General features: G+C 42.1%; 3 protein-coding genes across 7 annotated transcripts in view; 2 read left to right on the forward strand and 1 right to left on the reverse strand.

Annotated features, from left to right (window-relative positions):
* Window positions 1-1,060: 1,060 nt before the first annotated feature.
* Window positions 1,061-13,059, forward strand: LOC128859293 (cell division cycle 7-related protein kinase). The gene is made up of 3 exons (XM_054096163.1): window positions 1,061-2,412; window positions 3,202-3,424; window positions 10,500-13,059. Exons 1-3 carry the CDS (start codon window positions 1,926-1,928, stop codon window positions 12,133-12,135), a joined length of 2,346 nt encoding a protein of 781 aa, XP_053952138.1. The 5' UTR covers window positions 1,061-1,925; the 3' UTR covers window positions 12,136-13,059.
* A 3,992-nt stretch (window positions 13,060-17,051) lies between these two features.
* Window positions 17,052-17,873, reverse strand: LOC128856767 (zinc finger protein 593 homolog). The gene is made up of 2 exons (XM_054092082.1): window positions 17,785-17,873; window positions 17,052-17,721 (listed from the first exon to the last, which is right to left on the reverse strand). The coding sequence occupies exon 2, from the start codon at window positions 17,651-17,653 to the stop codon at window positions 17,186-17,188; it is 468 nt and encodes a 155-aa protein (XP_053948057.1). The 5' UTR covers window positions 17,654-17,721; window positions 17,785-17,873; the 3' UTR covers window positions 17,052-17,185.
* Window positions 17,874-18,741: 868 nt separating this feature from the next.
* Window positions 18,742-20,623, forward strand: part of LOC128859295 (high affinity copper uptake protein 1) — a 60,133-nt gene continuing 58,251 nt past the window's right edge. For 2 of the 5 annotated variants that reach the window (XM_054096170.1, XM_054096169.1), the window contains exon 1: window positions 18,742-19,216. The gene's annotated coding sequence lies outside the window, so the exon portion shown is untranslated. Of the gene's footprint in view, window positions 19,217-19,429; window positions 19,913-20,623 lie in introns of all 5 variants that reach the window. The other 3 variants (XM_054096166.1, XM_054096168.1, XM_054096167.1) reach the window with 2 other exon arrangements.

Genomic DNA, 20,623 nt, shown 5'->3' on the forward strand with positions numbered 1-20,623 from the left:
TCCAGAAATCGCCTGCAGCGCGCTCTATAATCAACATTTTCATAAATAAAAAATTTTGTTACGTTCTTGAAGGATGCTTTTATAACCGCCAAAAATTTTCAAATTAAAATATTCTGAAGTTTCTTCAGGATAAATCCTTGACAACCCGTCTTTTATTTGCTTCGTAACTGCGTATAACCCCTTAATGCATATGTGAACGTATTATTACAGTTTTAAGCCGACTCCGAACGACAAATAGTTTTATGAAGAGCTTTTTTCACTGCATAAATACACTCTGAAGTTCGCCATTGCCTGCCGAGGGGCGACCGCTATTAGAAAACACTTTTTCTATTGTTTGATATTCATGTGCGGAGATTCGAACCTGGTGGAACCTGTACTTCTTGAGAGGATTTTCTTTAATATTCCTACCAAAGCTGTTCGTAGTTCAGAGTTATTCTTTGTTGGTCTCTCAAAATCTGTTTGTGCCCGAAATGCTCCTATTACTAGAGCCAAAATTGAGTTGAATAAAATCTCTAAATATGTTGAGATTGATTTTTCATTTTCAAAATATCTCCTATTGAAATGTTTCAATACTTATTATAAATAGCTTGATTGTACTTCCTTTTTTTAATGCCTGTTAAGACTAGAATGTGTCCACTTAGCCCTTAACAGCTCAATAAATAAATCAACAAAAAGCAGGAAACCCGCGTTTGGAAGCTTTATATTCATTTGAGGCTTAATAATTTAACTTCGTTTTCATTAGTTTGTTTAGTTTAAATGTCACAAATAACAATACGACGAAGCCATTCACAGAGTTTTCACAAACATGTCATTTCTCCTCCTCTGGTTTATTTTGTTCATTTGTTTTGTATTGGAAAAAAGCCTGACGGCAGACTTGTCAAAATCACGAAAATTAAAGTAACTGTTTTGAGAAGACGCCACCTGCAATACTCTATTCGCCTTGGAAATTACCTTACTTGAATCCGCTTTAATAAAAGTTTGTATTCAATTCGCCCTAGCTTTAATATATGAACTTACACTTGGCTCTTACACTTTGCTCCTTTCTTTGACATTTATCGCGGTGCTTCTGTATTTCTGCCAGCTGCTCCTCTTTTGTTATTAATAAATAAAAAACGTCAAATAATCAAATAAAAGAAATGGAAATGATTCCAAAGCTCAGCTGGGAACGCCTAACCAGCCGCATTGAGTAGTTGCGTAGCCCGGAAAATGCAACACCGGGTCCAATTTACTTTCAGCCTTGCCGTCATTCTCACAGCAAACTCGATTTTGGGTAACTGACAGGCAAAAACGAGACGGTTTTATTTTTTTTAATAATTTCTCATCAGTAAAATTCCTATTTAGTAAATATCAACGTCAGCTTTAACCATACGGAAAATAAAATAAAAAAGTTTAATTACCATTTCGGTCGACACAATTGACTGTGAAATAAATTTTTCCGTGCAAAATTTGTTGTATGTCGTAGGTACGAGAGAGAAATTTATATGAGTTCGGTTCGGAGTGAATTACAAAAATCCCAATTTTCATAATTATATTGTCAGAAATAACCAAGATCTGCATTTGCCTCAGTATCTGCGTTAAAGCGTTTTTCGGTTTGTCTTTGTGAAGCGACAGAGGCACAAACATATTAGTACATAGTGGAAATAAATAAGGTGTTGTGAAAAGTTTGTTGTAGTGTGCCAGAAACTAGCTTGGAATAAAAAGAGGTGAAGTGCCCCAAGGGCGTCGGGAAAATCGCAAGTCACAAATGCGACAGATTCAGTGACAACGCCAAAATTTTACGCCAAGGGCGCAAGCACCAAAAAAACTAACATCAGGTAGAACAACAGTCACAACCAAAAGTGGCTGAAAAGCCATCACAAACAACACCAAAGTTAAAAGAAAAATCCGGCAGCAAATAAATCCGGAAGATAAGCCAGCTACAAAAAATGGAAAGGAAATCGCATAAAACGGCACGCAATAGCAACATTATAGTAGCCGGTGGAGGACTCGGCCTTAAAACCGGCAGTGCAGTTGCACCTGGACAGAAGCAATACACGGCAGGAGGTAGCGCTATAGCCGCAACTGGCGCAGCTGTCGATAACGCCGGTGGTGGTTGTGTCAGCAGTGGCGGTAAACACCGCAGCAGTAACACAAGCCATCACAATCATAGTCGTCACGCACACAATACTAGTCACCATCAACATCATCAGCACACACATAGCAGTCAGGCGCAGCAAACGCCAGTGCAGCATACAATACATGCCACGAACCCAGCGCTGATGTTAGCGGTCGGCAAAGCTGCCAACGAAGCCAGCAAAAATACGAAAGTTGTAGGCACACAAATCTCCAACGCCATGGAACAAGTAGCAGCAGCGCTAACAACACTCAGTCCCAAGTTGGCAACGACGACGGCGATGCGCAACAAAAACGAAGGTAAATAGACTTAGCGCACAATACTTTAGTGATTATCATTTGTTCTAATGCCAATAAGTCGAAGGTGAGAAAATCCAGTTAGCGTGTATTGGAAAAAATATAATTATAATAATAATGATAGGTGATAAAAAATATAAACTCATACATAAATACATATGTTGATCTCAACCATGTGTAATGTGGAAATTTTTTTTCGGTGTGCATTAATAATACTGTGCTAAAAAACGACCTTTGCTAAGGTTGCTGGACGCTCCTACTAAACCACAATAGAAAAACTGTGAAAGTGAAGAGAGAAAAGCTCTAAATGATTTTTTTCACAATTAGTGCACAGATATATACAAATTGTTGGTAAATAATTAAGTTATTTTTATTATGCACTGTATGATATTAACTGGCATAGAATTGAAGAACAGGTTCATTCATATACGGACGTAGCTATATTACAATAACATCCATAAATCTATAATTAACGTAGTACTCAAACACTCAATTCTTAGTATTACGACATTTTTTATTTGCCGAGTCGTGTATTGCTACAATCAATAAAATCATCAATAATTTGTCTGCGTATTACTAATTCGACGCTACTGATTAAATTATTATTTATTACCAATACAATGCCCACATGAATGTGTATGTGCCTTTTTACCTTTGCCCCAAAATTGGTTAGTTTCCAAATTCTAAGGTACATTTATTGTCATAAAAATAAGTTTTTTCCACTTGTAAATGCATACATGCACATGCACATCTACATATGTATTAATCACTAAAGTATACCTGTATTTGTAGAGGCTATCAATGACTTACGTCAACGCATTCCTGAAATCGAAAATATTTTCGATGTACACAGCCGGATCGGCAATGGCACCTTTAGCACGGTGCTGCTGGGCACTTTGAAGAAGGAGCGCGATTTGCCCGAACATGTGCGACGTAAATTCGCTATTAAACATCACATACCCACCAGTCATCCCGATAGAATAATGAAGGAGTTGCAGTGTATGGCAAAAATCGGGTAAGTAGTGGCGATAGGGCGAATGTTAATTAAACGTAGTTTTTTACAGACTAGTAAGGAAACTGAGCTTAGTTACTAATTAGTAATTGATAAAGGCTAGAAAATGGGATTCACTGAATTTTTAAAAGCATCTATTGGAAAAGCAAAATCAAATGTTGCATTATTTGAGGGTTTGTTAAGTTTGTTTATTGCACGTGCAATAGAACGGCAGAAAATCTCGCAGGTTTCGGTGAGAAATATTAAAATATTATTTTTATTAAAGAGCATAACATAAACTATAAAAGCTGTAATAAAATTAAAAGTTTACGATTGATGGGCTATTAATGTCTTAAAAGTCTTAACGGCGCGCAACAGTTGCATTTAGCTGTAATGCATTATTTTACAAAAAAGGGAGAACGATGGCCAGAAAATTCCAGTATACAGAAGTGTCAAACAATTGTGCCCCCCAAATGACACCCACTGCTTGAATTTACAGTGGTTTTTTGCAAGTGTGGGGATTCTTCTAAAATATTAAAATTTCTTAAAAAACACTCAATAAAATTGCTGCTAATGGACAGCAAAAATTGCGTCACTGTCATTTTTTATCAAGCTCCAATAATTTTTCTATGTATACTTTGTTTGACTGCACACTAATACAGTGGTGGGCGATGAAATAGAGCCTGGCAATTTCGTTAAAATACACCTGGTGCAACCGTCATTTGGTTTCATATGAAAATACTTTCTAGAATTTTGATTTAAGAACAAATAAATTTTCTATGTATATTTAATAAGAAAATGAAAGGATGTGTGTGACCTTTAGAGAACAAAATATATTTAAAACCAATTTGAATGAACTGTTGTCTATAACTGATGCAAAAAGTAAAAAAAGAGATTATCTGGACTGATATAATCAATTCTCATTCTTCTTCTTAATTGGCGCTATAACCGCTTACGCGATTTTGGCCGAGTTTAACAAAGCGCGCCAATCGTTTCTTTCTCGTGCTAACCGGCGCCAGTTGGACACACCAAGTGAAGCCAAGTCCTTCTCCACCTGATCTTTCCAACGCAGAGGAGGCCGCCCTCTTCCTCTGCTACCACCAGCTGGTACCGCATCGAATACTTTCAAAGCCGGAGCGTTTGTATCCATTCGGACGACATGACCCAGCCAACGTAGCCGCTGGATCTTTATTCGCTGCGCTATGTCTATGTCGTCGTAAAGCTCATACAGCTCATCGTTCCATCGTCTGCGATATTCGCCGTTGCCAACGTGCAAAGGTCCAAAAATCTTACGCAGAATCTTTCTCTCGAACACTCCAAGCGTCCCTTCATCGGATGTTGTCTTCGTCCAAGCTTCTGCGCCATACGTTAGGACGGGCATGATGAGAGTCTTGTAGAGTGTTAGTTTTGTTCGTCGAGAGAGGACTTTCCTACTCAGTTGCCTACTTAGTCCAAAGTAGCACTTGTTGGCAAGAGAGATTCTACGTTGGATTTCAAGGCTGACATTGTTATCGGTGTTAATGCTGGTTCCTAAATAGACGAAGTCTTTTACAACCTCGAAATTATAACTGTCTACAGTGACGTGGGTGCCGATACGCGAATGCGCCGACTGTTTGTTTGAAGACAGGAGGTACTGCCTCTTTATCCAGTTTGGAGAAGGCAGAACTAACAGCGCGGTTGTTAAGGCCGATGATGTCAATATCATCGGCATACGCCAGCAATTGTACGCTCTTATAAAAAATTGTGCCTGAGCAATTAAGTTCTGCGGTGCGGATGCTCTCCAACATCAGGTTAAAGAAGTCACACGACAGCGAGTCACCCTGTCTGAAATCTCTTTTGGTATCAAACGGCTCGGAGAGATCCTTCCCAATTCTGACGGCGCTGCTGCTATTGAGCAACGTCATCTTACATAGCCGTATTAGTTTTGCGGGGATACCAAATTCAGACATCGCGGCATACAGGTAACTCCTTTCCGTACTGTCGAATGCAGCTTTGAAGTCGACGAAAAGATGGTGTGTGTCGACTCTCCTTTCATGGGTCTTTTCCAAGATTTGGCGTATTGTGAATATTTGGTCGATGGTAGACTTTCCAGGTCTGAAGCCACACTGATAAGGTCCAATCAGTTGGTTGATGGTGGGCTTCAGCCTTTCACACAATACGCTCGCTAGAACCTTATAGGCGATATTTAGAAGACTAATCCCGCGGTAATTGGCACAAATTGCAGGATCGCGTTGTTCCTATTGGCCAGCATCTCAAGCTCCTCGCACTCACGTGTTTCGGCCTCTCGTTTTTTCTGTCGGATAATACGTCTCTCTTTCTTTTTCAGCTCTCTGTAGCGATCCCACATGGCTCGCGTTGCGCCCGATCGCAACGTGGCTCTATAGGCGGCATACTTTCTTTCTGCGGCAGGATGGCATTCCTCGTCGTACCAATTGTTTTTTCGGGCTCGCCGGAATCCGATTTCTTCTTCGGCGGCGGTACGTAGAGAACGAGAAATGTTGCTCCATTGTTCGTGCATGCCGGTTTGTTGGGCAGTACTCTCTGAGAGCAGGAGTGAGAGTCGAGTGGCGAATCTTTTGGCTGTCTGTTGTGATTGCAGCTTTTCGATGTCGAACATTCTTTGCGTAGGTAGATGCACGTTTTTTGCTGCACAGAGGCGTGTGCGCAGTTTGGCTGCAACAAGGTAGTGATCCGAGTCGATGGGGTCCTCGGATCGTACGTACATCTAATACACTAGAAGCGTGTCTTCCATCTATCACAACATGATCGATCTGGTTTCGTGTTTTTCGATCAGGAGACAGCCAGGTGGCTTGGTGAATCTTCTTATGCTGGAATCTGGTGCTGCAGACTACCATGTTTCGGGCCCCGGCGAAGTCGATCAGCCTCTGTCCGTTACCGGATGTTTCGTTGTGCAGGCTGAATTTTCCGACTGTGGGACCAAAAATTCCCTCCTTGCCCACCCTGGCGTTGAAGTCGCCAAGCACGATTTTTATGTCGTGGCGGGGGCAGCGCTCATAGGAACGTTCCAGGCGCTCATAGAAGGAATCTTTGGTCGCATCGTCCTTCTCTTCCGTCGGGGCGTGGGCGCAAATTAGCGATATGTTGAAAAAACGGGCTTTGATGCGGGTTGTTGCGAGACGCTCGTCCACCGGAGTGAACGACAGTACTTGGCGACGAAGTCTCTCTCCCACAACAAATCCGACACCGAATTTGCGCTCCTTTACATGGCAGCTGCAGTAGACGTCGCAAGGTCCTATGGTTTTCTTTCCTTGCCCCGTCCATCGCATCTCTTGGATGGCAGTGATGTCAGCCTTTACTCTCACGAGGACATCAACCAGCCGGGCAGAGGCACCTTCCCCATTAAGGGACCGGACATTCCAGGTGCATGCCCTCAAATCATAATCCTTAGTTCGTTTGCAGGGTTCGTCATCAGTATAGGGAGGTCTCATCCGAGGCTTTTTTACACTTTTCATTGGGGGCGATTTTTAAGTGGCGGGTCCCAAACCCAGCGCAAAACCAGCTATCCTGGAATGTTTCGCCTTCTCTGGTTAGCTCACTGCCGAACGGGTGTTCGGAAGCTACCCAGAGGATACGTGGGCTAATCCCGGCCGTTGTGAGCTGTTTGAACCATATGCAGAAGAATCGCCCTGGCCATTCCCAAGTGAATGGCGATCAGTAACTTTCCCCACTTGCGTAGACTTCTACACATGGAACCATCCTCCAATCAATTCTCATTGGTATCCTAAATTATAAAAACCGTGGCTTTCAACAATAAAAAAAAAAAATTAACTAATATAGCAAATATTAATGGTTTTATGTAAATTAACCAAAATTTGTCCAACTACTCTACTCATCTTAAGGCGTTACTTTATCTGGAAGCTAAATTAAAGTTTGTAATTTTTCTTATTAAATTGGAGAAAGTGTATGAGTTATTTTATATAAATAAAAACGTTGCATTGCCGGTGGCACTATATCATTGCACACCACTATATATTTATCCATATTGGTGGCATAGCTCTGTTTTAAGAGCCTACAAAATCGGCATCCAAAGAAATGTCTAAAAATAATCGCATCTCTGTTGCCTATTTCCACTGAATTTCATGTTACGGCTAATTTCGCAATTTCAACAAAAATTCTTCATCACATTTTCAATACATAATTATTATACGTATCTACGTTACCATCAAATAGGGGGAAATTGGAGCGAAAACATATCGAGCAAAGCATTCACTTGCCAAAAGAATCGAGCACGTCTAAGTCTTTGTTTTTGTTTGCTAAAAAATGTGTAATATATTGCCACTCACGCATCCAAACGTTGACGTGTTCAACAGCGCATTGAATTATGGTGGAAATTTATGACGTATTTCAGTAATTTAAAATACCCATGCAACGATTTTCGTATTGAAATAAATTCGTTTATAAAGTGGACGCACATACATGATTTGGTCGTGTACATAAAGTTTGTATAAGTATATTATGTGTGTACGTAAGTACATTTACTTGAAAGCAACAGCAGTCAACTGCCTCTACTTAGCCGTTACTCGTTGTCGTCGACTGCCGAGCACTTCCTTTTTGTGTTGGGGACGCCTACGGGTTCATTGCGGGCACAAAACTTTCGCACTTGTAGGTACTGAATACCTTCATGCATACACATGTACATATGTATGTAGACACATGTAACCAGGACGGCCGGCATCCAACCACAATCATTGAATGCGAATTAACGTCAACGCCAAACTATTTTGCATATGCGCATGTGAAAAGAGCAACAACCAACCGCAATCACCCCCCTACAACGCCCTCGATTAAATACGAGCACGCAAGCCATACGCCCTACACTGCACACCGCAATTAGAGCTACTTGAGAGCGCTTGTGTTGGTGCTCTTGTTGGCTACACGGTCAATCGATCGTCACTGACGTATGTACTCGTATAGGGTTTTTCAGTAAGAGCGCTTCAACTTTTGAACTTTTTTGAATAAAACACAAACGGTTTGACTTTTTTAACTAATTTTTTTTTTATTATCGAGTTTGAACATATACATTTAAGTATGAAATTCGATTTCTTTTGCATGACCACCGCGTGCACGTTTTACGAAGTCCAATCGTTGAACCCAATTTTCGACCACTCTTTTGCATAAATCGGCCGAAATTCCAGCAATTTCGCGTTCAATATTGGCTCTGAGCTCACAAATCGTCGCCGGGTTGTTACTGTAGACCAATGACTTCACATAACCCCAAAACGGAACGGCTTGTTAAATGGACCGTAAAATGGCCGTAATGCTCTTAAAGTAGCAGCAACAGAACGATTATTTTCTTAAAAAATTTGCACTATTTGCTATCGTTGCTCAAGTGTGTAGCGTTCCATGAGGAAATGTATACTAATGAAGTTTACAAATGACAAGCGAAAAATAAAAAATATTGCGTCGTTCGCCCTCCCTATCGGAAAAAAGCGCACCTATTGAAAAACCCTATACATATCGGCACTTGAGCACCAACAACAGTGCAGGCGTTGCTGCCGGTGCCGTTGCCGCCTCGTAAGCACTTTATGTAAATATAAACAGTCAACGGTCTGGACGGTATTGCCGTGTAACCTTCACCTTCGATCCATAGTTGAAGGCGGTCGTACACCTGCAGGGTTGCAATTGTTGCTGTTCTCACTTTAATAGATTTTCCGTTCAATATAATGCCGCGTCTAGCCCTTCCTATTCGTATTGCTGTCTGTGGTGCTAGCGCGCGCCGTAAGCAAAGCGTAGCGTGCACTATCGCGCATTTTAGCATTTTATGTGTAGTTGATTTAATTCTACTTTGCTTTGTGATTATTTTTTCTTTACAGTTTTTTATTATTTTTAGTACATTCATCTTTGATAGATAGGTCTAAGCGGGCATGTATCTACGTCACAACGTGTCGACGGACGTCACAGGCAAATTTATTTCTATTCAACTCAGTGTAACGAAAAGAATGGCTATCCGTCTGTCTAGAGGTGATAGGCCGACGGGGTAGCGAGTAGCGTGTTTTTCACCTTCAAACGACAACAGTTTATGTCAAATCCTATTCCCAAACAAGGATACACATCTTCGATTACAATAAAGGGAGTGGTATGAAGGCCCTAAATGCTCGTCAACGCCCCGCTGACATACATTGCACACAAGGCACACCGACTTGAATTAAATTCAATATACTTCATTTATTTGTTATGTGCGTATGTATGTACATCATATGTTGGTTTATGAATCCCTACAACGTCAGTCAGGCGCCTTCTTTGTGTTTATGGGGGGTGGGAGGAAGCGGCAGCAATATGACGTCCGCTCACGTTTCCTCTATAAAACTGCCACTCTCTCATCGCTTGTTGTTGCTGTTGTTCGGTGGTGGCTTTGGTTTATTTTTATTCGCCAAATTTTTATTTACGTAAATAACAGCGCGAACACTTTCTCGTCTTGCCGTTGATGATAATTGCTGATATTAATTTTTGACTTTGGTTGAATTGAAATTATTTGTTTGTTTGTCATTACGTGACGCACAGCCCTATTCATTTTACTGTAAAATATTTGGTTAACCCACTTTTTATTTGTATTAAATTTTTAACGTCAAATGTTCCTAATTCGGATCACAATTTAATGAAATATTATTCTTATTATTAAAAGAAATATTATTATTTGCATTGTTTGAAGAAAAGCACTAGCGAACGAGGCGAAAGAGAGAACTATTGATTCCAAGATTAACCAGAAGATATTAGGTTGATCATGTCGTAGTGCTTAGGTGGCTCGGATTTACACCCAGCCGAGGAAGGCCGGCTTAGCAGCTTTCCCCAAATTTGTTCTCCAATATTTGTGAAAACGTTTGCGCTTATTTGGCTTCGATCTCAGATAAGTTGGAGTTTAAATGTCCACATAGTATCGAGACGAGAGTTGTGCCACATCATGTATGAATAGGAATCTGCCTATATCTACCTTAAAGGCTGTATTCTCTAATATAAGGAGCTTCAAAATTGAGACACCAAACTATTTCTAACCTGAAAATGCCCTTTGACTCTTTGGTTTAGGTTAGCAAACCTAATGTCCCCTTCCGTTACTAATGCAATTTCTCTCTTCTCATTTTAGCGGCTCAGACAATGTAGTCGGCATTAATTGTTGCATACGCTACAACGAATCGGTTGCTTTCATTATGCCATACATGCAACACGATCGCTTTCACGACTTCTTCAACAAAATGAAACTGTTCGAATTGCAACACTACATGCGCAATCTACTTATCGCCTTGCGACACGTACACAAATTCAATGTCATTCATCGCGATGTGAAGCCCAGCAACTTTCTGTATAATCGCCGCAAACGCCAATTCCTGCTGGTAGACTTCGGTTTGGCGCAACAGGTGCTTACATCCCTCCAGACCAGTGCACTGGAAACTGGTTGCGAGCAGCCGGTCTCATTGACGCTGGGCTCGGAGGGCAAAAGGCCACGCGATGGTGACGAGTCGTCCACCAACAAGAAAGCCGATTCCAATAGTGGTGTGACGGCCAGCGATGCGTATAACGGTTCAAAACGTCCACGTTGCACCGGTCCACATGGCGATCAGGAATTTGCTGCAAATGCGACGCCCAATGCGCGCGTTGCCAATAGTTGCATTGTGGGCGGTTCGCCATTCAAAATGCCACTCAAGCAATTGAACGAGATCACTGCGGTTGGGGGCAATAAAAGTAGCACCTTGAACATGGCAGCTAGTACGATGGTGGCAGGCACCAACAACAATGCCAATCACAATAACTACGCCGGCGACAATGGCATCTGTGATACCCCGCTGGGACGGCCGGTCAAGTCCGCTATCATCGGCGGCTGTGCAAACAGCCGAATGCAGCAGAAGTTGCGGCAAAGTGGCAGCGTCGTGCGCACTCCAAACAGCCTCGCGCAAGAAACAGCTAACGGCTCGAACGCCGCAATACAGTGCACAGAGAGCAACGTGACCAGCAAGTACAACACCAATCGCAATCTCAGTGCCACCAACGGCCCGAAGTGCGTATGCTATGGCAATCCGCAGGTCTGCAACATATGTCTCGTCAAAAAAGAGATGCATGCATCCCGTGCCGGCACACCGGGCTATAGGCCGCCTGAAGTGCTGCTGAAGTATGCCGATCAGACCACTGCGGTGGACATTTGGGCTGCGGGCGTAATATTTCTCTCAATACTGTCGTCGGTATATCCATTCTTCAAAGCACCCAACGATTTTGTGGCGCTTGCCGAAATGGTTACAATATTCGGGGATAAGACCATACGAAAAACAGCATTTATACTTGACCGCTTGGTGACGCTGAGCCAAAAAACCAGACCACTGGATCTGCGCAAGCTGTGTGTACGCTTTCGCAATCGCGTCAAATTTAGCTCACCTGAGCTGCTGAAGAAGTATCAGCGGCCGGATGGCACCTGTGAGGTGTGTCGCAACTGTGATCAATTCTACTTCAACTGCTTGTGCTCGGAAACAACATATAACACCGAGCCACTGGACGATGATGATCCCTTCCCCTCGAGCGCTTACGATCTGCTGTACAAACTACTTGAAGTGAATCCCCATCAACGCATAACTGCCGAGGAAGCGCTCAAACATCCCTTCTTCAGTGAGATGGGCACCACTAGTAGCGACAAGTGTACAGGTATCTCCAACAACAACAACAATATAAACCCCTCCGTCATCGCCTTGGAGGCCGCGCAAAAAAAGGGTTCGCGCGATAAAGTCGACCCTTGAAGTTTGCGAAAGCGTCGTGGCAAACGTAAAAGAAAAGGAAGAGAGAAACCAAAAGAAACTGAAAGTTAGTGAGCATAGTCGGTAAGACTGTTTGCTAAATTTGAAGAGTGCAAAATGTTCAGATATGCGCACCTCGGTCAATCATAAACGATGTATACCAGTCACCGATGTGTCAGCGCACCAACGCCTCCTAACTTAATGGCTCCGACAACGCTACGCAGATACCGGATCCCAAATCGCCTTGTTAAACTATACGACGATCATTTAGTGTATTTATTATTAGTAATTGGTAGCAGCCGTTTTGGGTCATTAAAAAATTTTACAAATACGTTTGAAAAAATTGTGGATCATAGCATAGTAGTGTTTTTATATACATAAATAGTATAATAGTATAGAAATATATTTTTTAAAATCATGCAAACACGCGACGATTAAATGATTATTAAGAAGGGCAACTAAACACTTTGGAATGGCATGGTGCGCCAGCAAAACTACCCAGTTATATTGTAAATTACACGCTTTATTTAGTGATTATGCTTTCGTTTGTTTTTGTTGAAAATTGCGCTTATAATCCTTAGTTACTCATAATTTATTGCGTATTATTCAAGAAAATGAAACGGTAAACGTTGAAAAGTTTTAGTTTTTTTCTAGGTTTTATTACAGTTTACTGTCAATACTATTATTAAATATTAATGATTAGAAATGTTGTGTGTATGTTATTTCATATATGTTGTGTGACTTAGAATTGATAAAAGTTAAGCGTACTAATTACAAATTAAATTAAAACAAATCTGCTGTATTGCCAAAATACAATACTCTTGTTTCATAGTTATTTATGTATATACATTTGTTGTATTTATTTTATTAGAAATTTTTGTTTTGCTAGTTCGAGTAAGTAGACGTAATAAATTTTTGAAAACATTATTTCATTTGTTTTATATATGGAACTTAATCAAAATAGACTATAATTCCAATGGAGAGCTATGGGCTCTTAAACAAATGATGTGAAAAACGCATGCCTTCACTTTCGACCTCTATAATATACAGCAACACCGATTGGAATAACAGGTGAAGACTAGAAAAAACAAATACACCTAGAACAGGTGGGTCTGGCTCTCTGAAGCAGGAAAGAAGCTTTAAGACGAAAATATGTGACGTACAGCACTGCAGCACTATAGTAGATTGGGAACGATTATCGCCTGCCAACTGATCAACCATTTTATTCGGCGCATGAGCATATGAAAAAATTGGGTCAAACTTTGCATAACTAGGAAGTAAAGAAAGGAAGTATTACCTGGCACTTGAGAAACAGTCGTTCGCTCTTTGGTGAACTAGTCCACGGGATAGTAGGAACAAATAGGAAAAATCTCCAGGTATGCTAAAAATCGTCATATAATATATCTTCAACAGACTGCCTCTGACTAACTCAGCGCGCTACACTCCAAGCTAAGTAAACGAACTATTGCAAGTCATTCCCATGGCAGCCGGTTCTACGTTACCGGAATGACTCGGGTTTTTCCCGACCAAGGGATGCCGCCCCAGTAAACTAGCCCTGTCTAGTGAACAGTATATCACCCCACCCCTTACGTCACAGGAGCAACTCCTCGCAGCAACCTTGCTCCAAACACTTCTCCCCAGGGCTGGAATTGAATCCAATCCTGGGCCAGAAGTATTCTATTGCTGCGTCTGCCATAAACGGCTTCGCCCGAACTTCACCTCGGTTAGGTGCAACAAGTGCTACGGGTGGAACCATCTTAAGACCTGTTCAGGCCTTAAGACCCATAGGGAGTGGTCCAAACGGTATGTGGCCTCGTGTTGCTCCCGCCAGCAGGCGTCAAATTCCTCCACGGCTACTACCCCCCCTGATAGGCCGGCACTACCAACCGCCACCACAACCAATACCTCTACAGTAAGGAGCCTATCGGTGCAACACAACTCCCTCGACTTAACCCATCCCCTTCCCTCCTGCTCCAACCCCAATGCGGGGACAAACCAGCAGCTCTTGGTCCCCCGCACAGTCTGTTCCGTGTGTCAGGCCGTAATATCTCGGAATCTGGCATCAATCAAGTGCAATTCTTGCAATGGCTAGTGCCATTTTCGGAGATGTTCCGGCCTGCGCACCACCCGTGAGTGGACAACTGACTACGTTGCCCCCTGCTGCAGAGCTCTGCACCCGCAACCGCCCCCCGTAGCGCGGCCACCCACCATCATCAGGCCGCAACAACAACAGCGGATTGCACAGCAGGCCCAACGTAGGCAACCCCACGCGTCCCTCACTCCCCGAGTTACAACGACCTCACCCAGAAGCTTTAATCTTCTGCAATTCAACAGTAACGGACTCACGAGCAAGGTCGACGAGATAGTTGACTTCATGAGCCGGCACAGTATCAAAATAGCTGTGGTCCAGGAAACCAAGCTGCACGCTATATCCTCTGTGATCACCAGGGATGGCTATAACGTGCACAGACACGATCGCGAGCGAGACAACGGTGGTGGCCTAGCGTTTATAGTTCACCACACAGCGTAGTATCGTCTCATTGATGAAGGGATCGACCGCAGGGACAGCACCTTAGAATGTCAAGGCATAGCTGTCCGGAGAGGCGATTCCGAGCTCGAAATTTTTAACGTTTATATACCCCCTGTCACCTGCTGCCCGGCAGAATATCACCCTGATATAGGTGCGCTCATCAGAGGTGAAAACCGATTGGTTATAGGTGACTTCAATGCGCATCACGATCTTTGGCATTCAAGCCTGCCAAACGATCGTAGGGGACAGCAATTGGCAGAGCAAATAGACGATTCAACATACAGCACTGTGAACGACGAAGCCCCCACCAGGGTAGTGGGCAATTGCAGCAGCTCGCCTGACCTAACAATAGCTAGCGCGGGTCTGATAAATAGCATAACGTGGCGACTTATGATATCGCTTGCATCAGACCACTTGCCCATTATGGTCTCGATTGAGAGACCTGCCGACTTTGTTTCTGCGAACCACCGGTCCTATTTTAACTTTAAAAAAGCTAATTGGGCCGGCTTCACGGAATTCACCGAGGACACCTTCGCCGCTCTTCCCATCCGCACCGATCTGCGCGCAGGCGAACGCGCATTCCGCAAGGTGCTCACAGCTGCTGCGGCTCGCTTCATCCCAGCTGGAAGTTTCAAGGACATCCGTCCTCAATTCCAATCCGAAGCAGCCAGCTTGGCAAACGAGCGTGACCACCTACGCCAGGCCGATCCCGGGGATCCCCGCATAAGGAATCTCAATTTGGAGATCCGGCAACTGGTAGACCAACACAAGCGGACTAAATGGGTTGAGCACTTGAAGACCTGTAACCTCACCTCTGGGGTGAATAAGCTCTGCTCCAACGTTAGGTCCCTGTCGAACCCGACGAAGCACAACAACAAGGTGGCCATCACCTTCAACGGTTGTACTTCGTCGGACCCGAAGAGGTGCGCGAGCTATTTTAGCCGGCTTTTTATACTGCATCCTCCGGCCGACAGATCCAAGCGTCGTGCTACCAGAAGGCTGCACAAACTGACGAACGACAGTGCGCCACTTACTTTCTCCGGTGATGAGGTGCAGGGGGCCATCAACAAATCAAAAACATCTAAAGCAATTGGCCCTGACGGACTAAACATGCTGATGCTGAAACACCTGGGACCATTGCGAGTAGGATTTCTCACAAGGGTCTTCAATCTGTCCTTGGTCACTCTCATCATTCCTGACAAGTGGAAAGCGGGGGGAGTGGCCCCACTACTGAAACCTGGGAAACCCGCCAACCAAGGGGAACCTTATCGTCCGATAGCTCTCCTTTCCCCAGTAGTGAAGACACTTGAAGCCCTCCTACTCCCACTCTTCACGAAACACCTGGCCCCAGCCCCACATCAGCACGGCTTCCGACGAATGCATCGCACCACCACTGCACTCACCGTCATAAACGCCCAAATAAACCGCGGGCTTAACCAAAACCGCCCCTGCGAGAGGACTGTCCTAGTAGCGTTGGACCTGAAGAAGGTTTTCGACACTGTCGGCCATTCCACGCTACTAGATGATATTTATCAGTCGACACTCTCGCCAGGGCTGAGGAGGTGGTCCGCAAACTATCTGAGCGGTCGTCATTCGTCAGTGACTTTTCGAGATCAAACATCAAAGCAGAGGAAGATAAATCAAGGTGTACCTTAGGGTGGTGTCCTTTCTCCCTTGCTGTTCAACTTCTACATCTCGAAGCACGACTGCACGATAATGGTGTCGGGCAATGACAACGATGGCCTGTGTTCCAAAATGAACAACTACCTCACCGACCTTTCTCGCTTTTTCACTGCGAGGAGTCTCCAACTTTCCCCCATTAAATCCACGGTGACCGGATGACTACGCTGACGAAATCTAGGACAAAACTGACCGCAATCTACTGGACCTGACAGTGTTTAGACAGTCAATAAACGACATTCACCAGGATACCGTCACCACCTTCTTAAGCTCCCGTCCTGTGAATGCCGTAATCGGAGTCCAACCACCACCTACAGGAGATGAAAAGCTCCAGCTTCCTCGTGAGACACGTGTAACACTGGCACAAATACGTTCTGGATATTGTAGCAGGTTAAACTCCTACCTATCCAGAATCGACCCCGACATACCAAACATATGTCCGGCATGTGAAGGCACTCCGCACGACACTAACCACCTTTTCACATGCCTCCTAAAACCGACTCATCTAACATCCCTCTCCCTCTAGACCCATCCCGTCGAAACAGCATGTTTCCTGGGCCTACCCCTAGATGAGCTAGACGAAGACGACCGGTGATATGCCCGACACTGGCGGGGCTACTATAACTGTTAACAAACAAACAAACTATTGTAAGTTGCAACTATTCTTCTAAAGTTCAAAAACTTCTAACAATCAAAGTGATACGGCCAATTTGAAATCTTATTCTAATTATTTATTTTATCCATATCACCTTTAAACATATCTCTGGCTTTGCTACATATCCATGCTTCATGCCTTCATGTACGTATGCAAATGCTTATAAACGAAACAATGAAAATATTCACTTATAATTGCATTTTTGCCACCTTTCTTTTAGATTTGGGTGTCTCAACATCCTCCCTTTCTTTTTCTAGCTGGATGCGCTTGCCCTTTTTCACTTCCTCTTTTGTAGGTTGCGTCTTTATTACTCGTTTTTTCGGTGCTTTATAACAGCCTTGACCAGCTGCACGCTCGGCTTCCTCCTCCGTGTACGGCTCCAGTTCCAATGCCTTCATACGCCGCTTATGCACTTTGGTGCGAAAGTGTGCTTGCATTGCATGGTCATCTATGAAGTACTTGGCGCAGTGTACGCAGTAGAATTGTGCAAAACCTGGTTCATCGAGATTCACCGCTTGATTGATAAGCTCCGCTGATTTTGTGCGCAAGTCATCGTCGATTTGGTCGAGATCACGTCGTCGACTGCGTACACGCCAACGGCGACGCAGATGCGTATCACCGGAGTGCATCTTTTTACGTTTCTGTACCATACCCATTATGAGGCAGTTCTTTGAAATATTAAAGTCACGGAGGACGAATTTGGAAAGATGTCAAAACTGGAAACCTAAATTAAAATAAATGTAATTAGTATATTTAATTTTATTTACAAAGAATAAAATGTTGCTACCAAATGAAATTCCACTTGGAAATGAACACGCGTTTTTGTTTTTATATTGCCTACAAGCAAACATATGATTTTGACACCTCTCTTTATATGACATGCGCGGCGGTGGGCAGAGCACAGAAAGTGGCGCCTTCCGAAAGAAGCTACTCCCATTACCGTGGAAATTCGCAAGAGAAACCGAAAGAAATTGTATTTGCTTATAACGGCTACTTAACATAATTTTATTTATTCGTATTTCACAAAATCGTTTTTTTATTGCAATATAAAATACTTATGAATAGATTAGATAGATTAATTTCTTTATTATGGAAATACACATAAATATCTTAAACTCTTTATTAAAAAATATGCGACAAAGGCCCAAATGGTCATACGTCGGAAAAACTCAATTATATTCACATTAATAACTACTTTTATTCAAATAAAATACGCAAATATTAATTATATTCGTTTACAACTAACTGTCTATATTTTAAAAGACCAGTGACAAACCATTCCACTCAATCTATTAATCACTTCATCTTAGTCTATGGAGAATTACCCAAAGTATCGATATCTGAGTTGTTTAAAAATAGGGCACCTTCCTAAGAAGTGTGCTATGTTTTCTAATTCGTGTAGTTACAAAGAGAGCAGCTTACATATTTGTGGCCCCGAGGTAAATAAGATCGCATCTGACCTTCAAAATCAAAGAGATTTAATAATTTTGAAACGTATCGTTGAAATAGCTTTTACCAATATTGTGATCTAAGTCCTTGTATATGCCAGTACTTTTCAAAGCTCTTTCCCACAATCTCTGTTTGTTCGTAGAGCTCAGTTATGTATATTATTCCATAGTTTATTTGCAACTATCCCGCTAGCGCCTTGAATCTTTCAATTCACAATAAACGCTCCAAAAATGCACTTTGGTGAACAGCTGTACACTTCAGTGTGAATGATTCGTTCTCTGCTGCTGGCGATGGTGGATTGCAGCGTTGCAGAGCTGTCAATCGGTCGAAGAGCTTTCAAGTGATTAGTTATGTGAGTTTCCATTGTAGCTAAAATTAAAGTTATTCGGTTGGAGAAAGATTAAATAAGCATAGTTCATTGTAAGAAATAATAAAGCACCAAAGGTGCAAGATTTCAGCGGTGCAAAACATTTAAGACCAATAAATGACAAAGTAAATGAGTGTGATGAGGCTTTTGTAGCCTAAAAAAAAATTGTGCACAGTGCAAATTGTATGAAAAAATTGCTGATTGACGAAAATGCGCTAAATGAACGAATGATAAATTCGAATTGGATTGAATAAGCTGTTATATACATTCCGATAAAGTGCATTCAACTGCTACAGAAACGCAGTTGGTTATTTACCCAACTAGGCAGCAGCCATTTCCATAGCAGTTGTGTCTTGATTGGTCTTCCATTGCACGCCCCAAAGGTGATAGTGCATCAAAAACGGTAAGAAAAATACGCATTTGTACATACTTGTATCGTCATAAACTACTCTTATCAGCAGCGCTTATCGGCTTTTACACCAATTAATACTACTTTTTATGCAATCAACTTAGCTTGATTTTATTCATTTCCAATAATTCCAATAAATAAATAAATAAATAGTTATACTATCAATTTTATTTGCATTGTCCGTGCGTTTACTTCCTTCATCGAAAGTACGAGTATGGGTTATTTGTGAATAGGTTGGTTTTCGTATGATGTAACGTGTCAGCCAGCCAGGCAATCGCACATTCAGGCACGCAACAAAGCGCAACGCTCGAGTGGAACAATATTCGCATAAACTTGCTGATGTCCATACATCGAACTGCACACAATGCGAGAAATACGTAGCAACGTGCCGTCACATGGATGGAAGTTAGGGCCAAATCACATTGTTGCTTAATCGACAACCAGTTTTTTCTAAGCGCGGAATTCACAAAAACACTGCCAATTATAACATACATACGCTGAATACTACCATTTGCACATTTACGATGAAATTCGTTGCTTTGGGGGAAATACGGACTTTAAAGAGCGAGTGTTCCATTAAGACTGCCTAGTTTAATATTAGCAAAAAATGCTGCTGGATTGAAATTAAGCGCCCTTTAATGGAATGATAAAAGAAATATCGCGTTATATAGTTATTCCACTCACAAAATGGTAAAGTAACCAATTAAATATGTGTATGTGTATGTATGTTGTATATGTATATGTATATTCCCTTGCTACTCTTCATTTGAGCAGTAAGCAAAACTTACTGTTTTTAGAATTGCTCCAGTTTTTATTAGCTAAAACATGAGCAACAGGTTGTACTCTTACTTCGAATTGTCATAATATTACCCTTACAAATACATCCATACATAAACATTTTTCAATATAAAATTTTTAAAATATTCCCACGAACTGTATAAAATGTGTAATTTTATACAGTTCCGTTTGTTTGCTTTCATAATCTCCATTTTACTATAAACCTGCTGTGCTATGTGTTTATACAAGTCTTACCAATATTTTTTTACCAAAGTGAAACTGGTTTCAAAATAATTTCAATTATTATTTTGTTCATTGTCTCCTATTGTTTAACACAAAAGGTAAATATAAAAAATATTTGCTTCGAATTTAGATATTTTTTCAACCTTTTGTGATGTTTTTACTTTGGTTCTTAATTGACAGACCCTTAACAATGTTCAGATACGGCTTTCCCATTTAAATGTAGTTATGTTCACTGTATTTTGTTGACGACACAAATAATACCCATATCAGAAGTCATAAGACTTCACTTGAGGATAAGGAATACAAGTAATGTACGAATATGGGAAACAAACGCTTGCAAGAAAGTAAGGGCGATGATAGTAATTAAACATGTAGGCACTG

The sequence above is a fragment of the Anastrepha ludens genome, chromosome 3 (genome assembly GCF_028408465.1).
Source record: "Anastrepha ludens isolate Willacy chromosome 3, idAnaLude1.1, whole genome shotgun sequence".
In the NCBI taxonomy this organism is placed as follows: Eukaryota; Metazoa; Arthropoda; class Insecta; order Diptera; family Tephritidae; genus Anastrepha; species Anastrepha ludens.

What these genes read in the sequence shown, in the direction of transcription:
- LOC128859293 (XM_054096163.1), top strand. Translation starts at nt 1,926, where the DNA reads ATGGAAAGGAAATCGCATAAAACGGCACGCAATAGCAACATTATAGTA. An exon ending in GATGCGCAACAAAAACGAAG is followed by an intron (nt 2,413 to 3,201) that starts GTAAATAGACTT and finishes CTGTATTTGTAG; the next exon opens with AGGCTATCAATGACTTACGT. An exon ending in CAGTGTATGGCAAAAATCGG is followed by an intron (nt 3,425 to 10,499) that starts GTAAGTAGTGGC and finishes TTCTCATTTTAG; the next exon opens with CGGCTCAGACAATGTAGTCG.
- LOC128856767 (XM_054092082.1), bottom strand. Translation starts at nt 17,653, where the DNA reads ATGGGTATGGTACAGAAACGTAAAAAGATGCACTCCGGTGATACGCAT.